This window comes from Fistularia commersonii, chromosome 1 (genome assembly GCF_037954325.1).
Source record: "Fistularia commersonii isolate RoL2024-O1a breed Wild chromosome 1, RoL_Fcom_v1.0, whole genome shotgun sequence".
Taxonomy (NCBI): domain Eukaryota; kingdom Metazoa; phylum Chordata; class Actinopteri; order Syngnathiformes; family Fistulariidae; genus Fistularia; species Fistularia commersonii.
The window spans coordinates 3,913,898-3,932,691 of NC_141284.1; the positions used below are offsets into that span (position 1 = coordinate 3,913,898).

General features: G+C 48.5%; 1 protein-coding gene across 1 annotated transcript in view; it reads right to left on the reverse strand.

The window, feature by feature from the left end:
- Positions 1 to 18,794, reverse strand: part of gmds (GDP-mannose 4,6-dehydratase) — a 167,414-nt gene that overhangs the window by 89,433 nt on the left and 59,187 nt on the right. The window contains exons 6-7 of the mRNA XM_086144824.1: positions 18,560 to 18,664; positions 6,204 to 6,331 (exon numbers count right to left, since the gene is read on the reverse strand). Coding sequence (XP_086000950.1) covers positions 6,204 to 6,331; positions 18,560 to 18,664 — 233 coding nt within the window. The remainder of the gene's footprint in view (positions 1 to 6,203; positions 6,332 to 18,559; positions 18,665 to 18,794) is intronic.

Here is an 18,794-nt window from a genome sequence, read left to right on the forward strand (position 1 = left end):
ATAACGTCGATTCCAGCATTCACGCGTCCCGATTTAAAAAAAAAAAAAAAAAAATCGGATCAAATTCAGTTTTTGACGTTTTTCACCCTCCTAAGATTTATAATTCAATAATGCATCGACAGAACGCTCCGGGCTCGGAGGACGAAAATATCCGTGACCGGCGTTCCTTATGACAGACCTCCCAAACCAAACACGCCATCTTTTTTTTTTTTCTTTTTTTTTTTCTCCTCCCCCTCCTGCCGAGCGCGGTGGTTAAAAAGTCAAAATCTACACGTGCGCGCGGAGCGTACTGTACAAAGTTCCTCAAACTGCCCTGACTGTCACCTCCCAGGCCAAGAACATGTGATGAATGGCCCTCCGCTCTCATCAATCATCTGTGATTGGCCATGATCTGCGCTGTGATTGGCTAATTAGCCTCATCTGTAACCATTACCGAGCGGCGAGGCAGCTGCGGCCGGGAGAAAGAAAGATCGAAAGAGAGAAAGAGAGAGGGGGGGAAGGGGGAAAAAAAAAGAGGAAAAAGAAAAATAAAGGAGGTGAAAAATGACACCGTCGGATCTGCGCTGTCGCCGCGGCGCTTCCACGCAACACGCTCCGCCGCCGCCGCCGAAACACACACCTGACGGATGAGGGGTTCGGGGGGGGGGGGTGAGCTAAAAGAGCAGGTAATTATATTTCAAAAATAAATACGCCGGCAGAGACAAGAGCGAGGAGGAGGAGGGATTGTGTGTCAGCGGGTCAGCCACATCTCATCTGGCAACAGTTTCCCAGTCCGGCGGTGGGAACGGCAACAGATCCAACCGGGTGGCGGTGGAGCGGCGGCGGCGGCGGCGTCGGGGGGGCGAAGGGGCGGCCGGGACGGGCAGTTACTGGATGTCGGAGGGAAACGGCTGGTAACTGGGTGGTGACTACTGGGGGAGAAGAGCGTGACGGGAAGGGGGTGTGGGTGACGCATCAATTCGCGAGAGAAGAAAAAACAGAGCGGGTGAAGACCGAAAGCTAATATTAGCCTCGCTGCGCAGCGGGGGGAATATTTCTCTGGCGCCAGGAACGGTAACAGATTTATGGGTTTGGGATGAGTGAATCATCGATAAATATTGACGGCTGTCTGACCGCGATCGGGCGTCTGTGATTTTTAACGCGATGCTACTTCGCGCCGCGCAACCGCTTAACGCTAATTTACTGTTTTGCTAATTCGCGTATTTGTGCGAGGAGTACGGCGGGAGTCATTTAGAACTTGAAGGATAATTTAAGATCGTGATTAAAAAAAATATGTAAGAAATGAAAATATATCAACTGGATATTGGAAGGAAATATAAAAAAAAAAAAAAAAAAAAAGAAACATTCAATAAATCTATAAAAAAGGAAATTACCTGAAATACAGCAAGAAAAAAAAAAAAGAGCAAAAATAATTAATTTTTTTGGAAAGTCATGTCATTCTCCGCGCTCGGCCAGTTTGCACCTTACATGAAACCTCGCCGGAAAATCGACTGATTATTGATCTGTAAATGATCCGAGGGCAGCCCGCGGTCCCGTCGGCCAGATTCCACTTTCTGATTGGAGAAATGCGATGTCATGTGACTCCCGGCACTGACCTGCCGTCACCTCTCGCAAATGAAACTAAACTACTGATGTTGCGTATGAATGTTTATCCAGCCACGGAAGCTAGCCTTTCCGTGCACGCTAGCTCTTGAAAGATGGCTAGCCTCTAGTTGCCAGCTTGGTCTCTAATGGCAGCTTTAACTGTAGCTGGCTCTTCAATGACAGCTAGCTCTTGGATGGAAGCTAGCTCCTTGACGACAGCTAGCTCTTGGATGGAAGCTAGCTCCTTGACAACAGCTATCTCTTGGATGGCAACTAGCTCTTTTCAGTTTCTTGAGTTGCCTCTCCAATTGTTTTGTCCTGTCAGCTGCTTCAGCAGCAGCTAGCTCTTCAGCTAGCCCAGCCTACAGAGGTAGCTAACTCTTTGGTGGCACCAAGCTCTTACGTAAGCTAATGGCTATTTGTAGTTTCTTGCGTTACCTTCTAAATAAATAAAAGTTCAAGGCAGAGAGCGATCGGAAGCTTCCAGACCGCCGTCTTCAGCACAGGTCACCAAACTTTCGCAGCTCTTTGTCCTCGAGGCGCTACGACTCTCATCTCAAGCCATGGAGCGATCGGGGCATTAAACGTTGATACGCTCTGGATCGGCGGCGCTTGTCAACTCAAGTCAGCCTTCGGCATTTTAGACGAAATCTCAAGAACGCCGATATCTCCCAATTTCAAAATGCACTCTCGGCAAACGTCGGACAACAGCCCGGCTCACACCTTAAACAGCCCAGATGAAGCCGGCGAGGGATTACCGGTTAGCAGGTTGGAAAAACATGTTCCAGAAAACCGCTCTGGATTGGAGAACCCTCCCTCCTGCCCCGAAGAGGCCGTTAAAACGACCGTTTCGGCTGATTTTAAAGCCCCGGCGTTAAAAAGCAATAATATCGATAATGGCGATCTGCGCCGAGAGGAGCGGGGGCGAAACCCGACACCCGTCTGAGGTGACGCCCAACCCGCCGCCCGCCTTCAGACGTCATTAGCGCAGACACACAACACACCCCCCCTCCTTCTGCCACCCGAAATCCATCCGCAGCCAATTACCCGCAATTTCCCTGTCCTGGGCGGGTTGAGGACCAGGACGGGGGGGAAATCGGGAGAGGTGATCCGAGCAAACACACATGGTTCTGTTTACAAACTCCGGTCTGTTTGTCTGTTCATTTCGGTCGGTTCCGAAATGAGACGGGCGACGCGGTGACAGTCGCCAGGCCTGTGATGGGCGGCGGGTGAGCAGGGGTTCTGTCGGAGGCGGCGGCGGCGGCTTTTCGGCAGCTGTGACGGTTCATTTAGACATAATGTACTCGCATCCCACAAACATGCGTCTGCCAACCCCTCCCGTCCCCCCGCCGCCGCCGCCGCGCCTCAGTTCCCCTCCGCACCTCGGGCTTCTGTTTTGGCTTCTCGAAAAGGAAGGGATGGGGGGGGGGGGGGTCGGCTTTTCCGAAACTGGAGACGCGCGCGGTGAGGAGGTGCCTGATTCACCGAGGCCGGAATGTCGGGATCGGCTCCCACAGGAAACCTGGAGCTTCTCAAGGGCGGGTGAAGGCTCGCGCCAACGCTAGGAACGAGAAAACGGTGGGGAAGCGTGAAGACGAGACAATACGGCTCGACCGATTGGTCAAAACCTTGGTCGACACCTGACGGATCTGATAGAAATATCTGAGGGCTCTTTCTCCGGGGTCTGGATCTTTGCCGCCGAGCCGGAGCCCGGCGCTTTCCCTTAGCTATCGCTAACTCGCATGCCTCCGTCTGGGGTTTGTGTGTGTGTGTGTGTGTGTGTGTGTGTGAGAAACGTCAGAGGGAGGCCACCCGTCGGCAGCGAGATGAAGCCGAAATCGGAGAGTAAGCTGATAACGGCGAGCGGAAGACGGACGCGTCAGAGAGATAACATTGATCGTGGCGAGCCGGGGGTCGAAATTAGCGTGTTGCTAATCTGAGGAATCCAATGCGGCAAACTTCATTCAAAAAACATTTCCAAAGTGGCGTTTCGCAGAAGCGACTTTGCTTCCTGCTCGCCATCCTGACCGTGACGGTTTTGGACCGTCTTTGCTTCCGATTTTTTCCGGTTTTTAACTTTTTGTAGCGTTCCTTGCCATTGACGTCAAGGAAAAAGGGAGCGTTTATTGGGCCGGTCTAACTTGTCACCGTGACGGCTCCGATCGAGCCGTCGGTCCCTTTATGCATCGTTGCAAGGTGTTACATTTTAATATCCTTGGTCGCGGCCCTTTTAATACTTCATTACCTGTTATGCCGTTTTTTTTTTTTGTCGTTCGTTATGTGTCCCCTTTCATGTGGTAATGCCTCCATAGGTATGTCCGTCCAGTCGTATGTCCTACCAGTTTTTCTCTGTTATCCACTAGAGACCGTTTCGATCACGTCAGAGTTGTGAGTTTTCTTTCTTTTTAAAAACTATTTCTTGTAGGAGGACATTTTGTTGCGAGCTGACAATAAAGCATTTATCTGTTGCCTCTGCATTTTTGCTCTGATCCGCCAACAGTGATCCAAATATGTCCGGTTTCAATCGGTCGGTGTCATCCGGACCCAAGAACACCGTTCCCGCTAACCTGGACGGACGGGGTTTCGTCATCACGCTACCGATCCGTCTCGCTTTCCCGCAGGATTCAACCAAAAACGAGCCGATCGCAAACAGCTGGAGCCGTTGGGATTGAAAGAGGCGGGTCTGGTTAAGAATGAGTTAACAGTAAACTGGCTCAAACCTCACCCGCCTACCCTGGACCAGTGGCGTCAAAGGCTTAAGGATGTAAACTGCATGGAACGCATAACAGCAAACCTACGACTTCAGACAGACCTATATCTTGACAAATGGGCACCCATCAAAAAATATTTGGAGAGTTGAGGATATTATCTCTATTTGACTGGACTGGATGTTGTTTTTGGTTTTTTTTTTCGCTTGCTATTGAGGAAATAAGTGAATGGCTAAATGATTGTATAGTTATTTTATTGCCTATCTGTATATATATATATAAAATAAAGTCGGCAGTATATACATATATATATATATTGTCTACTTTATTTTTGTCTACTTTTGTCTACTGCTTTGTCTACTTTTATTTTTTTTATTTTTGTCTACTTTGAAAAATAAAGTAGACAATATATATATATATTGTCTACTTTATTTTTTATTTCAGACAATATATATATATATATATATATTTCTTTTTTATATATATATTGTCTACTTTATTTTTTATTTTTTATTCTATTTTTACATTTTTATATTTGTATTGTCCAAGACTACAGATGGAAATTAGCTATGAGCTATAATCTGGTACAAACATCTCTGCCTCTGTGCTAAATGTATTTGTACACTGTCCTAATGAACTTCTAAACAAAACAAACAAATGGTAGAAATAATTATACCTATAAAAGATATTGTATAAGGTGTATCTTGTCGTGAGGTTTTGTAAGAATGTGTGTGACTCTGTTCTAATAAATGTTCAAAAAAAAAAAAAAAGAGAATGAGCAACTGGTGAAGCTAAGCTAACTCGCGCGGGAGGTGGTCACCGGCTCTCGCGGCTCCTCAAGAAACGGAAAATCCCATCCGACCCCCTTCAGATACTTCCCCTAATCTGTGACTCCCGCCCTGATTCATACGCATCGTCCGATTGCCATCCCACGTTGAAACAGCGCGCTCACGATGGGATGCGATGGATCCGGGAAGGGAGATCCCTCCTTCCACCTCCCGACGGCGAGCTGCAGTTTAACCTCCTCGGCTCCGTAACCTCCACCCCCTTCCTAGCGACAACAGCCTCCACTGTCGGACACGGCGCCCCGAGGGTCGGATCGGGGGCCTTTTCATCTCGCCGTGGCGCACAAATATCCCAGAGTTGACCCATCGCACACTCGGCACGCTCGCGGGGAAAGAAGTAAGAGGAAGATCCTCTGCTAAGCTCCTGCCGAACCCCGCCGGCCGTCATCTCCGCCGCCGCCGCCGCCGTCAGTTTAGCGGATCTCGCTCTTCTAGCAGGGGGGAGCCGGGAGATCTGGGACGTGGATGAGTTGTGGGAAACAAGAGTGCAGAGCGCGGCCTCGCAGCGGGACGCCTTCTCCCCTTCCCCATCTCACTCTCGCTTTTGGCAGCGAATCACAGGAGGCTTCACGCCGATCAAATGCCGCCGCCGGCGATCCGCGGAAAAACATGTCCTCTTTCAGTGCTCCGTGCACATTTGAACCCTGACCAGGGGAGGGAGGTGCATATATATATATATATACTGCTCAAAAAAATAAAGGGAACACTTGAACAACACAATGTAACTCCAAGTCAATCACACTTGTGTGAAATCATAGCGTCCACTCAGGAAGCAACACAGATTCATTTTGACTTGTTTTAAGGACATTACATCAAAGTTGGATCAGCCTGGAGTTTGTTTTTACACTTTAATTTTGAGTGTGATTCCTAATCCAGACCTCCATGGGTTGATACAATTGATTTCCATTGATCATTTTGGTGTGATTTTGTTGTCAGCACATTCAACTGTGTAAAGAGCAAAATATTTCATAAGAATATTTCATTCATTTAGATCTAGGATGTGTTTTTTAAGTGTTTATTTTTTTGAGCAGTGTATATATATGTGTGTGTGTGTGTGTGTTTCTACCTCCACGTAGTCTTTGGCATGACCCCAGTCCCTTTTGGAGTCCAGGTTGCCCAGGCTGAAGCTCTCCAGCTGGCCCAGGTGAATCTTTGCCACGGAGCGGCTGATTTTACGTGTCACGAAGTTTGAACCTGCACACACACACACACACACACACACACACACACAAAAAACAAAAAAAAAAACAATGAATTCAAGCACAGTTTACAGCAGTTTTAATCACCCGAGGCCTAGAGAACTTTCTAGGCATGCTGTGTTCCCGGGGAAAAAAAAAAAAGTCCCGCGTCTCCATGGCGACGGCACAAGCCGCGGTGAGGTTTGGAGAATGGACGGCGAAACGTCTGGTAGCGCTTTAAGAACAACTGCACGCTACCGAGCGTTACACGCTTCAATCGCCGCTCGTAAAGCATTAGTCGTACATCGGTAATTACCGCATAATTCTTGAAATACTACTAAAATAACGGGCTGAAAGGGAATCGTTCCTGAAAAAAAAAAAAAAAAAAAAAAAAAAATCGAGCGTTGTTTGAATGAAAATAAAATCAAAGTGGATTTCGGTTGGAAGGCGAAGCAAAGAGAAACAAATCGCAGATTTTTTTTTTTTTTTTTTTAATTTAAATAAAACGATTCATTTTTTTTCGTGAACCGAGAAATCCGAGAACCTTAAAAAGGTTGAAAAGTTCCACTTGGGTCTGTTTTTTTTTTTTTTTAAACAGGATGGAGTTTTAGCTCTTCCAAAAGGTTTTGTTTATATAACATTTATTACCAGAATCATACACCATTAGTCTGAGTACTCTAGATGTAAATGTATCAAAGCCCTTAGAATCCCTAAATGTTCCCAAGAACAATCCGCCACTGATTTATAAGCGTTATAATATTTAATTTAGAGCCGGAGAACCCGCGGGCTGCACACAGAAATACCGCAATCTCATATTACATGGTTATTAGTGAATAATATAAGAGTTATATCTGAGTTAAAGCCTGAGGTTAAAAGACGTTAAAAGATAATGACGGTGTGTGAACTTGATAGCAGGTGGTCATTGTGAATCACTGGGTATAATTTAGCTTTTTTTGTTGTTATTTTTTAATTAAAAAACAATAAATAAAATAAATAAATAGATAACATTAGTTAAAAGGTGGCATTTTTCCAAATCTGATAAATGCTACAAACACTATAATAATCATTTGATGCATGACATTTATTATTTTTCATATATTTTAAATCCTCGACCCCCCTTGTATTTATCAAGTTTCACAATCATGATTTATTTGTTTCTTTTTTTTTTTTTTTAACCCTCTCTTCTCCCAGACTGGGAAGATGAAACTTGATTTTTTTTTTTTTTTTTTCCCCCCTTTTTTTCGGCTTTTCTAAGTGTCTGGACATGATTGACGCCTGTTTTTTTTTTAATATTATTATTCGAATGATTTTTCAAAGAACACATGCCTTTCAAACCCGCTGGCTCATTTTTTTATTTTTTTTTTTCTTTTTCCCCATCATCGGGTTTAGTGTTGCAGAGGGTCCGGTCCGGTCCAACACACACACCAGATGGAGGGATGAGGAGGAGGAGGGGGGGGGGGGGGGGGGCAGATAAGCGAAATTTCAGGGCGGGAGATCCTGCCATCTCCGACTGTGGGTTTCCATGAAACGCCCCAAACTCACACACACACACACACACACACGGTAACCCAAACCTCCGCCGCCGTTCCAGCTCCTCCAGCATCCAGAGCGGCGGGAAAAGAAAAAGAAAGTAAAACAAAACAAAAAAAAAAGCCACCAAGTCGAATCAATTTGTTCCCACTCCTCCGCCGGGCCGGCCCCGGTCGCTCTCTGTCATTTTCCCCTCTAATTCTGTGTTTCGGTGTCAAAGCGGGACGGGGAGCCAAGGCAAACCCGGGGGCCGTCAATCTCCCGGCGATTGGCGCGCGTGCAAACATGCACGCACACACACAGATACACACACACACTGCGAAAATTCATAAAAAAAAAAAAAAAAAAAAAAGGGAGGGAATTTCCCCGATTTGATGAAAAAAAAAGAAAAAAAAAAAGAGGACGGAGCGGGACCACCCCGGTTGGGCGTCCCGTCCGGGTCCGGGTCCAGAAAAGACGCCACATCAAGAGCCGGCCTGGCGCGTTCTCCGGCGGCGCCGCACGTGGCGGCGGTAGAACAAATGAGATCCTTAATGGCCGTCTTTTTTTTTTTTTTTTTTTTTCTGCGGCGTTCAATTTTTTTCGGGGGGGGGGGTCTTCTGGCAGGACATCGAGGCCCGGTGTCGTGTTCTCCGCTGCCTTCTTGCGGGGGGAAAAGATGCGGCGGCCGGCGCGGAGCCGGGAGAACCGGAGACGGAGGCCCCGCGGGTGGAGGTTCCAGGCCCTCCAACCAAAACAGGGGGTTTATGGCTCTGGAAATCCACGCTGAATATTAAGAGTGTCACGTCGGGCGATGCCGAGCGCCTCGGGGCGGCGGGCAGAACTTGAGAAAACGAAATGAAATTATTGTTATTATTAACCGTTAGCGCCGCGGTTCTGTCTCGACGCCGCTGGAGCGGTCGGTTGCCGTAGAGCCCGACGTGGCGGCCGCTAGTCCGACTGTGTTCACCTGTAATGAATCCTAAATGCCATTTTTTTTTAAAACACAATCTCTATAATCACCGCTTTGATCTCTACGGTCACAGATTCGCGCGATCGCCTGAACGCCGCGCGGGTCGAAAGCCGCTCTTGTTAGCGTAAATTAGCATTAGCACGTGCAGATATTCCAGCTAACCCTGATCGGACGATTGAATTCCAGGAAATCCTTGTCAAAAAAAAAAAAAAAAAAAAAGACACAATTTCTTCCATCCGACGAGTTTTTTTCCGAACAGTTTCGCACAGAAACAACCCGAGGATGGGATCTTCCGCGGATATGAATTGACGTGTCTATTAGCAAATAGCAGGAGGGCCGCGGAGCGTGAGATCGGCGGAAACCCCCTCCGTGTCAGACCTGTCCCGTCCCATCGGGGCCTCGGGGGCGGCTTCGTCTGTCAGGTCGTCTTTTCCGGCAGGTACATTTCATGCAGTCACACTTTTTTCTCAACGTGCCGCCGGCGAGTCGGAGACTGACGTCGAACGGCGGCAGTGAGGTGAAAAACTGGAGAGAACAAAAATAAGAGAAGGGGGGAAAATGAAGGGGAGAGAAAAAAAAAAAGGGGGAACTCCGCGAGTGTCGGGCCAGAGACGGGGTTTTCTTCCCAAAAAAATAAATAAAATTAAATAAAATCCCATTTCTTCGTCGATCCCGGCTTTCCGATCCCGTCGCAGAGACGGTCCCCGTCCCGTCACCGGCGGCTTTCTATTTATTTTTCACGAAAAATACGCTTTTTATTTTACTGTTGTGTAAATGTCAAACGGGCCTGGAGGGGATCTCTATGTCTGAAGAAAAAAAAAAAAATTAGACAAATAAAAAATGAACAAAAAAAAGGAAAATCACCGTCTGGAGACTTCAATGCTGCCTTTTTCCCCGTTCCAAATAAATATGACATGTAATATAATAAACTGAAAAATATGGAAAGACAAAATGGTGTTAAGAACCATAAAAAATTACGTATAAGACGAAAAATAGATGTAAAACAATGATTTAATATAGAATATGCTTCACAGTCATGAAAACCCATGTAACTATGTAATGAATTAGAATAATAGACAAAAAAAAGAGCAAAAATAATTTCTAATCTAATGTTACTATTACTAGTACTGTATATTCTAAGTCGTATTTGTAATATGACATTGATTTCTAAAAATGACCTTAAAACCAACAAGCCTCACATTTTCGTGACCTTCTTTAACCAATTGTCTCAAATTCTCCCTGCTAGTTTTGCCGTACACACATATACACGCTTAGATCTCACACACACACACACACACACTGTGATAAATTCAAGCATTTATACACACATGCAACATTTTAATGTACAAAAGCCAGAGTGTGTGTGTGTGTGTGAGCTGAGTGTACGTGGGGTAATTTGGGATGGAGCAGTTGGGGTAGAGCAGCGTGTGTGTGTGTGTGTGTGTGCCAGGTCCTGCCACGCTCCATCGGAGGGGGCGGGGCCCTTGGTTCCGATCCAGGGCGCGGGGAGGAAAACTCGGGTATTTCAGGTTAAGCGCGGGTTGTCAAAACTCGACAAGACTGCCTCTTAAAGCGCACACACACACACACACACACACACCCAGAGGCACACCTGTAGCCTCCTTATAAAGCTGACACCTATGTTTGGAGTGGCGGCGCTCCCTGCCTCCTCTAATTGGTCCGGAGCGGCGGGGCCGGCAGACCCGGCCGCGGACAAAGCCGGCTCTGTTGCCGTTCCCGGGTGTTAATGTGTTTCCTTTACTGGCAGCGGCACCGCGGGACGGCCAGGACGGGGGGGGGAGACGGGGGGAGGGGGGGGAGGTGGCCGTTTCACCTCGCCCGCGGCCCCGGAGGAAAGTCTAATAAAAACGGCGGGGAGCAGACGGGAGGAGGCCGGCCAGAAACCGACACTCACTCATTCCTGCCTCCCTCAACCTTCTCCTCCTTCTCCTTTTTCTTCTTCTTCTGGATTCTAGAGTGACGGGAGCGACGTAACGCTCTGGTTGCCACGGTCGCGGATGAAAAAAAAGCGGGGGGGGGGCGATGGAGCCGAGACAGACGGCCACGTGGGCCCCGGATGGGAGGAAGGGGGATCTGGACGGATCTGGAGCCTGTGCTCCAGGTTCGGGACCAGAGACCCCCCGAGTGGGAGAAACCAAACTCCTGTGGGGCGGGGGGGGGGGGGGGGGGGATAAGACGGTGGGCCGTTCCAACTCTTTTTCTAAATGTTTAGCAGCTGAGTCACGGTTTTGAGGTGGCGGTGGTGTTGGGGGGGGGGTCGCCATGGAAACGCCTCACCTCCAGATAAGGGTTTCTCACACACCTGCTTTGGAACCGCTCCAGGAACCCCCCCCTCCCCATCCCATCCCATCCCATCCCATCGGAGAATCCTCCGGTTTTATTTTAAGTGGTCGATTTAAGGTGGAAAACTTTTTTTTTTCTTTCCCCCTCTCCGTCCTCTTGATGTTGCCCCCCCCCCTTTATCTGCGCTGAGTTATTGCTCGAATCCATCACTGCGGCTGAGTGATTCTGCAGGAGGAGGAATCTAACCCCGGTCGGAGGCTGGCTGGATTCCAGCGAGGGGGATAAAGAGCTGTCAGCGTCTGCCGTCGCCGTACGCTTCACATTATGAATGGTGTCTAGGATGGTGAGGGATGTACGGTGTCTAGAATGGTGTGTTCCACGCTGTTCGGGCTGAGTTTAGGGGTTGGTGTGTGTGTGTGTGTGTGTGTGTGGGGGGGGTCGTCGCGGCGACGTCTCTCCGCACCTGCTCGGCTCGCCCTCGTTCCGGTTCTGACCCGACGGGTCGCCCTGGCGACGCCGGACCTGTCGCAAAAACCGACAAAAAGCCTCGGATCCAGTTCTGTGACATCACCGCGGGATTATCTGATCGTCGTAACCGCGGCCAGTTTTACGTGTGATATTTCATTTCATTTTGGCGATCGATCAATCCATTTCATTCCTTCATGTGCTATTTGAGTAAACACAAGTATTAGTTTCAGGACTTTTTACTGCGCTGATGCCCCAGATCAGGTTAGGCAGCAAGTTAGGCTATGCCGTGTGTGTGTGTGTGTGTACGTTTGTGTATGTCTTTGTCAAAAAAAAACAAAACTCACGAACCCAACCTTACTGTTCTGTATATTTCCTGTGCATCGTGTATTTGCAAGTGTATTTGCAGTCCCTATGTCCTCTATTGTAAGTCGCTTTGGATAGAAGCGTCTGCCAAATGCAATGTAATGTAGTATTAAACTGATATCTCATGATTAAACTATGAGTATTAAACACAAAACATTGTTATATAAACATTATTCCTATTAAGCCATCTATTATTTTCTTCCATATTTTCAGGTGTTTTCATTCATTCATCGTTTTTTTAATCTTTTTCTTTTCCCGCAGCAGCTTCTCTCCCTCCGGACTTTCCATCCCTTCATCTGCATCCCTCCATCTTTCTTCTCCTCCACGTTTGTGTTTCGATGACGGATCTTCATTTGTCGTCCCGACGTAATCGTCGCTCCCCCACCCCGTTAATGAGGGTTCTCCTGTACTTAATTACAGGACCGTTATTTTGGGTTCTCGTGTGTGTGTGTGTGTGTTATTCTTTCCTGGGTTATACTTTATATGTTCTATAAGCGTGAAGACCCCCGCCTCCACTTCCTGCGAGTGAATGATCGACAGGCCTCGGCGAGGATTTGTCGGCGACGAATCGCCGCAATTAGCTGCCGCTCAAAACAAGATTCCTGGTAGCCATGGCGATCGGTCGACGGGGAAAACAAACAGAGAACGGAGGACGGCGGGCGCGGATGAGCGGAGCGTGAAAAAACCTCGGCGAACCTCGGCACGTGACGCGTCTGAGGACTTTTTGAAGGAAGTGTGTGTGTGGGGGGGGGGGTAGCAGTCACGTGACCCGGGGGAGGCGGAGCCGAGGCCCGAAAACCAACTCGGGACGGGTTCCTCTCTCCTCCGAAAAATAACCGATGAATGGAAAACATATCCCTTTACGATTCTATCACGCGATCTGACCTTTCGGGGCTCAACCTCAACGAAAGCAGAAAGGCGAAGCCGAGGTATGCGGGGAGGCGTGTGTGCGAGAGTGCGTGCGAGTGTGTGTGTGTGTGAGCGCGTGCGCGTCCGAACATTGACTTTGGCAACGTCGTCCCAACTTCCCCAACGCTAACGGGTCTTCTCTCCTAACATAACAGTATATTATTCTATACTGCCAAGCGTGAACCGCAGGGCTCTCGGGGCAGGGAGATGGACGGGACTTCCCCAAATAAACCCCGGGTCCGGGCCGCCGCCTGGACCGGCCCGCCGGCTAGCAAACCCGCGGACGCGCACCTTGAAAAACCGCCCGGCCTCGGATCGACACGCCGCTAATAACCAGAAATTACCTTTTTTTTTTTTTTTCCCCCCTCGGTCAGAATGAGATTTCCCGGGGACTTTTTGAGGTTTTTCGTGTTTGTCGATCCGCCGCGGCCAAATAAACACGACAGGGCAGACGGGGGTTTTCGCGCAGTTTTGCCTCGCCGGACGGCGAGGGGGGGGTGGGGTGGGGGGAGATGCGCCGTCTCATGTGTCCCTTCCCACCCCCGCTAAATCTAATCCCGCTCCTCCGAGCTGGTGTGAGGGTTGTTTGTTATGGCTAACAGCTAGCCTAGCCTTGAGGGGAAGCCTGAACCGGCTCCTGTTTGCTTTGTTCCGCACCGCTTCCCCCGGCTCTGCGGAGCCACGCTGTTTGTTGGTCGAGCGCTCAGGTGTTCGTGAGAAGGAACGGGAGAAAGCGGGCGTGCATTCCATCGGGCCTCGCCGATCCCCGGGCTAATCCCAGGACCACCGGAGTCCAAGCTCCGCCTCGCTCCGGTCCCTTCAACGGAGTTCCCACCAACTCCTTGTTGCCGGCTAACTGCCCCAAGCTTTAGCAGCCGCGGCGACAGCTAGGCATTCAGGGTTCACCCGTGTTGTTGTTGTTGGTTAAACAGTAGATTCTGCTGCAGAAAGTCCAACGTATCAATCAAACGCTCGCCTGATCGCATCGTCCGAATCGGTATCACTGACGTCATTCAAGTAGGCGGCGTTGTTTGATAGACGGTGGTCGGATTTTTCGGCGTTCTCCCGCTTGGGTTCTCACCGTTTGCCCGAACTTTCTACCGTAGTCCAAAAACGGTCAGCAGAACGGTTGTGTGTCTGGGTTAAACCCCGCCTCTCACCCCCGACGGCGTCTCGGATTGGTCGGCCCGGTGAAGCTAATGACTGCGCTAATGAAGTCCGATGTGAATTTAAAAGTACGTAAAATCGCGACTGAATCAACAATCTCAAACGATGTAAACGACGGATATTGATTTTTAATATTATTCTGACTCCTGCTGGGAAGTGTGTATGGAAACACAGCGTGGGGGGGGGGGGGGGGGGGGGGGAATAATTTGAAAAAAGAAACACGCGGTCAAGATATTACGGCGGCGATTTGGAGTTAACCCTTCACGGAGCGGGGAGTCTCAACGCTGAGACGTTCTCACGGAGAAAAGAACCTCCTGCCAGATTCATAAAGACATTCCGCTGACGGCTGTTTGTTTTCCAGGGGTGGACGGAGGAAGGGGGTCGGCGAGCGAGGAATGACTGACGGACGAGCAACAAACACAGCCGGACGGACGTGAACCCGCGGCGGCGACCCCTGGCCCGCCTCCGGGTGATTTCTGTGTCACCTCGGGTTTATTTCACTCTCCGGCCGCGCCCGCTTTCCCCCGCCAGAGAAAACACAGCGGCGAGGGATCGCGCGGGACTTATTTACGAAAAAAAAAAGATAACAAGGAAAAGAATAATAACAACGATGATAATGAAAATAACAATATTAATTAATTAATTAATTAATTAATCATAAGAAAAATAATAATAACAATTAATTAATTACAAAACAATGATAGTAATAATAATAATAAAAATAATAACAATAATAATAAGGATCGAGTTATTAAGATGCAATTTCGGAATATATGCATACAAATATACACATATTATTTATAAAGTGTTGTTTTTTTTGTTGTTTAGTTAGTTAGCTGTTTTTAAGTAAGTGTGGGGCCTTAATTAGAAATATATGTGCACACACGCATAATAAATAATAATAATCCTACTCATATATCTAATATAGAATGGTATAATCGTAATGACAACAACAACAATAATAATAATAATACTAATACTAATACTAATACAAATACTAATAATGATAATAATAATAATAATAATAATAATAATTGCAGTGTTCTGAGGATCAAAGTTAAGTTATTAAGATGCAATTTTGGAATTATATATATATATATACGTACATACACAAATTTTTTATACTTTGTTGTTTTTTTATTGTTCAGTTGGTTAGCTGTTTTTAAGTAAAGTGTTGGGCCTTAATTAGAAATATATGTGCACACACGTAATAATAAATAATAATAATCCTACTCATATATCTAATATAGAATGGTATAATCATAATGACAACAACAACAACAACAATAATAATACTAATACTAATAAAAATAATAATAATAATTATTATAATTGCAGTGTTCTGAGGCTCAAAGTTGAGTTATTAAGATGCAATTTTGGAATTATATACATACATAAATACACATTATCTATAAATTGTTTTTTTATTGTTAAGTTAGTGAGCTGTTTTTAGGTAAAGTGTGGCGCCTTTATTAGAAATATACGCTCAGACACATAATAATCAATAATAATAATCCTACTCATATATCTAATATAGAATGGTATAATCATAATGACAACAACAACAAAAATAATAATAATAATAATAGTTAGTTAGTTATTGAAGTTATTCAATGCGACATGTTCTCCAGTGACAGAAAGATGATCATGCACACGCAAACATTTTCGTGATTATTGTATAATCCCGTCTAAAACATCGCGGTCGCTCCGCCGTCGTCATTTCCTGTTAGCGTAGAAACTTAAAGCTAAACCCGGACCGGGTGAAGCGATGGTTCGACGGAGGCGCCGTCGGTGAGTAAACACGCTGGATCCGAGCGGCGGGGAGCCGCGACGCGCTGGACGTTGTGAAAGCCGGCGGCGGCGGCGGCCGGACATCTGTCCACATCGCAGCGCTGCGTTCCTGCATGGTGAGCAAGAACGGCGGCAGACTCTGAGAATAGAAAAGTGGCGGGGAAAATATGCTGACTGCAGGAGGGGGGGAGGCGAGGAGCCGGAGGGGAGGGGAGGGGGGGTGGATTCAGACCAGAAAGCGCCAAGCGAGGCCCGGAGAGCTCGGGACGTGCGTTTGTTATCGGGGTTGGGCGGCGAGTTTTTACCCTTATACGGTCACGGTGCAAAAGAGGCTGCCATTTCACAGCTTTTACAGCTTTTACAGCTTTTGCAGCGCGGCGTCACCGGCTCCCGCTCGTCCATCTCAGAGCCGCTGAGATCACGTCGAGGGCGCATGTGAAAAGTTCGGGTTTGGGGGAAAAAAAAAAAAAAAAAGTGACGGGCGACGAAAGTTATTTTTCAAACCAAAGCTGCGGCGCCCGCTCACACGCTCACATTGCGTGTGGCGGCGGCGGCGGCGGCGGGGGGGCATCTTTCACTGGGACGCCTGCGGGAGGTGGTTATTTACAGGATCCCGTTCGAACGGCATCTAAACATAGCAGCTGCAACATTCTTGCTTTTCTTTATGTTCCTTTTCTTTTTTTTTTTTTTTTTTTAGCTTTCGAGGAGCGGCGCCTCCCTCCCGCTCGTCCCCATGTCACACGGAATAAGCCGTCGGGGGGGCGAGGGGGCGGGGCAGCAACCCAGGAGACGGTGTTTCGGGCCCTATTTTTACGTGAAGATATACATAGTATATTCTATTTACTCCACAAATGGATGAACGTATGGATGTCTCTATATGACGTGTCAACGGGAGAGTGAATATTTTGTGTTTCTATATGAGGGTGAGTGGTTTTATGGCTCCACAAGTGGATCTGTGATCAACTGGCGATCGGTCCGGGATGAAACCGACCTCCCGCCCAATGACCTCAAGAGATAGTCGCCACCTCCGCCGGTCCAGGACGACTTGTACGGATGATTAACGGATTCATTGTATTTATTCCTTTAGGTGTTCGATCTTGGATTCGTCCATTCACGGAGAGGGGGATACCTGTCAATCACAGAGACCCGACCGCTCACCCTCTCGTTTCATTTCTGTTCCGACCAATGACTTGAGCTCCGGAGTTCGGTCCTGTTGGAGGACGGCCGCCGCCGCCGCCGCAACCCCCGCGTTCCGGCTCGCTGTCGGGCTCTGTCTCCCCTGGTTAGGCTGCGAACACCACCAGTTCCCATCACGGCCAATTTGCGGTAACCCATTAGGGTTTACTGGCTGACCTCTGACCTTTGCCGGGTCAAAGTCGGGCCCCGGTGCGTGCATGCATGTGTGTGTGTGTGTGTGTGTGTGTGTGTGTATGGGCGGGGGTAAATCATAAACACCTGAGCGACTGACCCGAGCGCAGCGCCGGGGATGAAGTCATGTGGAATTCATTTTGGGTCGCGGCGGCGTGTAAATCGGGTTAAACCGGCGGCCGCGACCCTCGGGGGCGGGGTTTTTTCGGCGCGCATATTGCAAAAAAAAAAAAATGTGATCGGGGCACCGCTCGCCCATGTGCGCAGGAAGTGCACGTGCGTGCGCGCCGGGCGGTTACGAGGCCTCGCGGACGGACGTGACATTTTCGCGGCGCGCAGCCGAGGCGCTCTCGCACGACGCGTCGGATTTTTTTTTTATTGTTATTGTGGGTTCGGGCCCGAAGCTCCCGCCCAGCGATGCCAACATTCCAACTTCACCGAGACAATGTGTGATTGTTCCCTCACACACACACACACACACACACACAACTTGAATGGGGTCTTAATTACTCGCGATCTTTGGGAGGGCCATTCGCTAAAAGGCGCCGGCTGACAGAGCCCTCTAGTGGCTCCAGATAAACCCGACTTGGACGGACGTGGAAAACCACTACCGGGATCGGCGGGGGCGGCGTTAGCCTCCACCCCACTCAATCATTCGGACAAACAAATGGGAAAAAAATGGAAACCCCAGTGAGAGCAGCGGGTCACTGACAGGAGCTCAAAGAAAACAAGAGAACCGAAAGGACGGGACAAATGGACCCATAAAAATGCCACGGAAATAGGGGTCAAAAGGTCGTGTTCCTCCTCGCAGGTTTTGGGGAATTCGGTCGGGTCGGGGAGGGGAAGGGAAGGGAAGGGGCGTTCGTGCCGAGGTCCCGCCGACCTAACCGTTACGACCTGATAAATATTTTGGATGTGAACCGTCCCGTGATTTACGGGCCGTTAATAGCATTTGAGAGTTAATTGTTCCAGGGGATGGAAGATGCGGTGAGAGTCAAACCCCCGCTCGGTTTCGACCTCGGCCGCCAGGAGGAATGTTACCGTGTTTCTTTCGGTTTCCATTTTGTTTTCCGTGCTTCGGCGAAATAGTTCACCAGGCTCTACGGCTGGACCTCCGGGCGATGTTAGCGTCGATCCGAGGTTCGCAAACATGAATCGCATGGTCGCGATGGTAGATTGTTTCTGTTACCACGGTGACAAAATCCACGTGGCCATCCATGTGGAAAAACACGACTTTAAGACCAGGAAGCCGTCCGACTTGGACCGACTGAACCAAACATCTCTAGGATCGCGTTTTATAAGCGAAAGCGAATTAGCGTTAGCATCTTTGGCTTCCGCGTGCTTTATGTTAAAGTCCGCTCATTCAAAGCGAGGAGCTAAAACGGTTCTCACCTCTCCTCGGGCTCTCGTGGTTGAAGAGGATCCCGTTGACAGCGAACATGTCGTAGGCCTCCCGGAAGTTGACCACGATCCAGTAGGCGTACAGTTTGGCGGCACCTGAAGGAACAAAAGGAGGCGGAACAAAGGTGTGAGACCGCGAGAGAAGTCGGAGAGGACTTTAGCTCGGAAAGGAACGGCCGAGACGCCACCCTTCCGATCCGACGATAGGAACTCAAATGGCGGGTGT